Source organism: Eupeodes corollae, chromosome 3, assembly GCF_945859685.1.
Source record: "Eupeodes corollae chromosome 3, idEupCoro1.1, whole genome shotgun sequence".
NCBI classification, from domain to species: domain Eukaryota; kingdom Metazoa; phylum Arthropoda; class Insecta; order Diptera; family Syrphidae; genus Eupeodes; species Eupeodes corollae.
The window spans coordinates 46,890,701-46,893,653 of record NC_079149.1 but is presented as its reverse complement, the minus strand read 5'-3'; the positions used below and the strand labels follow the sequence as shown (position 1 = coordinate 46,893,653).

At 32.4% G+C, this 2,953-nt stretch overlaps 1 protein-coding gene across 1 annotated transcript; it reads right to left on the bottom strand.

The window, feature by feature from the left end:
- Positions 1-1,066: 1,066 nt before the first annotated feature.
- LOC129950140 (ribulose-phosphate 3-epimerase) lies at positions 1,067-2,046 on the bottom strand. The gene is made up of 3 exons (XM_056061976.1): positions 1,752-2,046; positions 1,316-1,693; positions 1,067-1,248 (listed from the first exon to the last, which is right to left on the bottom strand). The coding sequence occupies exons 1-3, from the start codon at positions 1,935-1,937 to the stop codon at positions 1,144-1,146; spliced, it is 669 nt and encodes a 222-aa protein (XP_055917951.1). The 5' UTR covers positions 1,938-2,046; the 3' UTR covers positions 1,067-1,143.
- Between the last annotated feature and the right edge of the window lie 907 nt (positions 2,047-2,953).

Below are 2,953 nucleotides of genomic sequence, written 5' to 3'. Positions count from 1 at the left end.
ATTTTCAATTAATTCAATTTATAATTTAAAGTCTATTTTGATTGCATTATTATAATTATTATATATTTATTAAAATTATTGAGTTTCTAGCTCAATTAATTGTACACAATTTCTAAAAGAATATTATTGATCTTTATTATATTTGACAAACTTGGGTATCTCAGCGTTTGGATGATGACGTTTCCAATTAGAATTTTCTCAATGATTGGCCTAGTTCTATTGCAGTTTTGAAGCAGGTTTTGGAGGTTAGATGTAGTATTGCAGGTAGGACTAATGGGAGGAGGTATGGATGGCAAAGTCAGAGTCGGATAAAGTTTTTTATTTTTGATTTATCGCGACGTCAGCAGTTAAAATGGATGCGGTTTGTGGAAGTAATCCAAAAAGTATCGTGCTACCGTTTTCATTTGTTAATGCAAAGGTTGTATTCTTTGAGGTTTTGGACCCATCCGTAAAAGTGAATTTCGAGTTTTTAGACTTGAGCTGAGATGAAATCTTTAGAAAAATCTTGCGATAGATCTCAACGTTTCTATGGGGTTTCCTTTGAGATGCGAGGTTCATTATAAAGGAATTGGAACCGATGAGCCAAGGAGGTTCCAGTAGAGCAGAATTTTTTGTTTTTAACAACTCTTGTTTTGAAAATTCAGTGTCAGATTGAAGGATGGTCAAAATGGCAGATGGTGTCTTGTAATTTCTTTTCCTGTTCAGTGTTATGTGAATTCTTTGTCTATTATCGAGTTCGACAAAAATATCAGTTTAGCATATAGTTTATATATGATTTTTTCTCTTCACTTTTCAAAAGTAGACAGGCCAGCCTCTGCCAGGATGTTTTTGATGGGAGTAAGTACGTAATATTCCAACAAAAATACGGTACAGCAAAACAGGCTTATAATAATAGACGCGTCACAAAAGGTACAATGCTGAAAATCTGTAAGTTTCATTCAACCAGCCAAAAAATCTTTATTAGTACAAGAAGTGAACAGGTGCAATAAAGGTAAATTATCTTCTTCTTCCTCGAATTGTTCCAAAACTAAGTAAATTAAAAGATTCAAATACAACTATACAGTACTCTTTTCAAATTTGTTTTTATTAAATTCTTTTTATATAAAACACCTATACCAAATAACTTCTATGACATAACACTTTTTAATGCAAATAACTTTGTACGCAACTTTTAAGTTCGCTTATCACTTTTTTCTGATCATCAGCCTTGATCACTGCTGTGCCGGATACAATGAAATTAGCACCAGCCTAAAATAATAAAAATGAAACATTTGAAGATGAAGATATTAATTGCTTATATCTATTTTTAATATACCTTGGCACAGGAATCAATAGTTTTAGTGCTAACACCTCCATCAACCTCAATATCAAGATTGGGGTAGTTTTTTCTTAACCATTCTACTTTTGGCATCATATCGGCCATGAAAGATTGCCCACCAAATCCTGGCTCTACTGTCATTACTAAAACCAGATCAGCATCATCGATATATTTGGCCACATGCTCAACTGGTGTTCCCGGCTTCAATGCCAATCCAACCTGCATTCCAGATTCTTTTACTTTTCGACACACTTCCTTGACACTCTCCATAACTGGCTCAATGTGGAATGTATAGAGATTTACATTGGCATCTGCCATCGGTTCAATCCATTGACCGGGATTTGATACCATCATGTGTGTCTCGAAGAACGCAGTCTATATAATGGAAAAGTTCAGACATAATTCCAGTAACATTCAAGGTCACATAACTTACTTTGATTTTATTTCGAAGGCACTTTACTACGGGATGACCAAAGGTAAGATTTGGCACAAAATGTCCATCCATCACATCCAAATGCAAATAGTCGGCTCCATTGTCCAGAAGCTTTTGAGATTCACGGTACAAATCAACTAGATCTGCGTTTAGAATTGATGGACCAATTTTAGCTTGTGGAGACATCTTTTATGAATGAAGATTAAAAAAAAATATATTTGAAATAAAAAAGGAACAATTTTGCAATGCAAAATCAACTTTGCTGATAAAGTGATAACTGAATTTTTGACGTTATTGTTTTGTTATGACATTTGACCGTATGTAAAATAGATCTGTTCAGATTATAGAATAATAGTTTGTTTAAAGAACAAAGATTTCACGTGCAGTGAGAATTTTTGTAAAACATTGGTATTTTAATTTTGAAATTCAAAAACGTTAGTCCTACATTATTTAAATAAAAGAAACAACAGAAGTGCATTATGTTCTTGTCACAAGATAATGGCAGCTAAAATAGCTCAAGCGTGGACGTGGAAATAGTGAAACTGTTAAAAAGTTTTTTTTTTTGTTTTCAAAAGCAAACTTCTCATGAAGTTGAATTAAATTAAAAAGCTAAACTGTTAACCGGCCATGGTTTTGTAACATAAGAAGAGGTTGATTACTGCGAAATCATAGCCTTCTTAAAATTGAAACATTTATTTTTTTACCATTTCATTACCAGTCATATATTTACTTTATTTAATTTTATTAAATCTAGTAACAGAAGTAAATAAGTTACGTAAGTGAAGTGAAATTTATTACAAATTTTAAACAAAAACGACATCTATACGCTAGGTTGTACTATAGTGTCATTTATCTACTCCAAAAGTTGGTACGAGCAATGTAAATTCCAAATAGAAATTAAAACTAAAAGTCGTGTATTTCAAAAACTTTCTCAAGGTTGAAATTGAAGATTCAACCATTTGGCTTTACATTCATCTCAATGCCGTCACCAACGTCTTGCCAAACTGTGTCCTTAGGTAGTTTATACTCCACATAACCCTTATCCTACAAACATCAGCTGGTATCGGTATCCTGGAAAAATTGTAATTGGTAAACCTTTTTAACTTCTTTCCTTTTTCGTAGTTTTTAAAGTCTTTCAAAATCATGCAAACTTTTTTTGTTATTTTCTGCTCAAAAACGTTCTACCAATTAAAAATTGAGTA

Bases quoted from the DNA above. Each gene is read 5' to 3' on its own strand.
- LOC129950140 (XM_056061976.1), bottom strand. From the start codon at position 1,937: ATGTCTCCACAAGCTAAAATTGGTCCATCAATTCTAAACGCAGATCTA. The intron at 1,694-1,751 runs GTAAGTTATGTG...TCCATTATATAG, and splicing joins GCCTTCGAAATAAAATCAAA to ACTGCGTTCTTCGAGACACA. The intron at 1,249-1,315 runs GTATATTAAAAA...TTATTATTTTAG, and splicing joins CTATTGATTCCTGTGCCAAG to GCTGGTGCTAATTTCATTGT.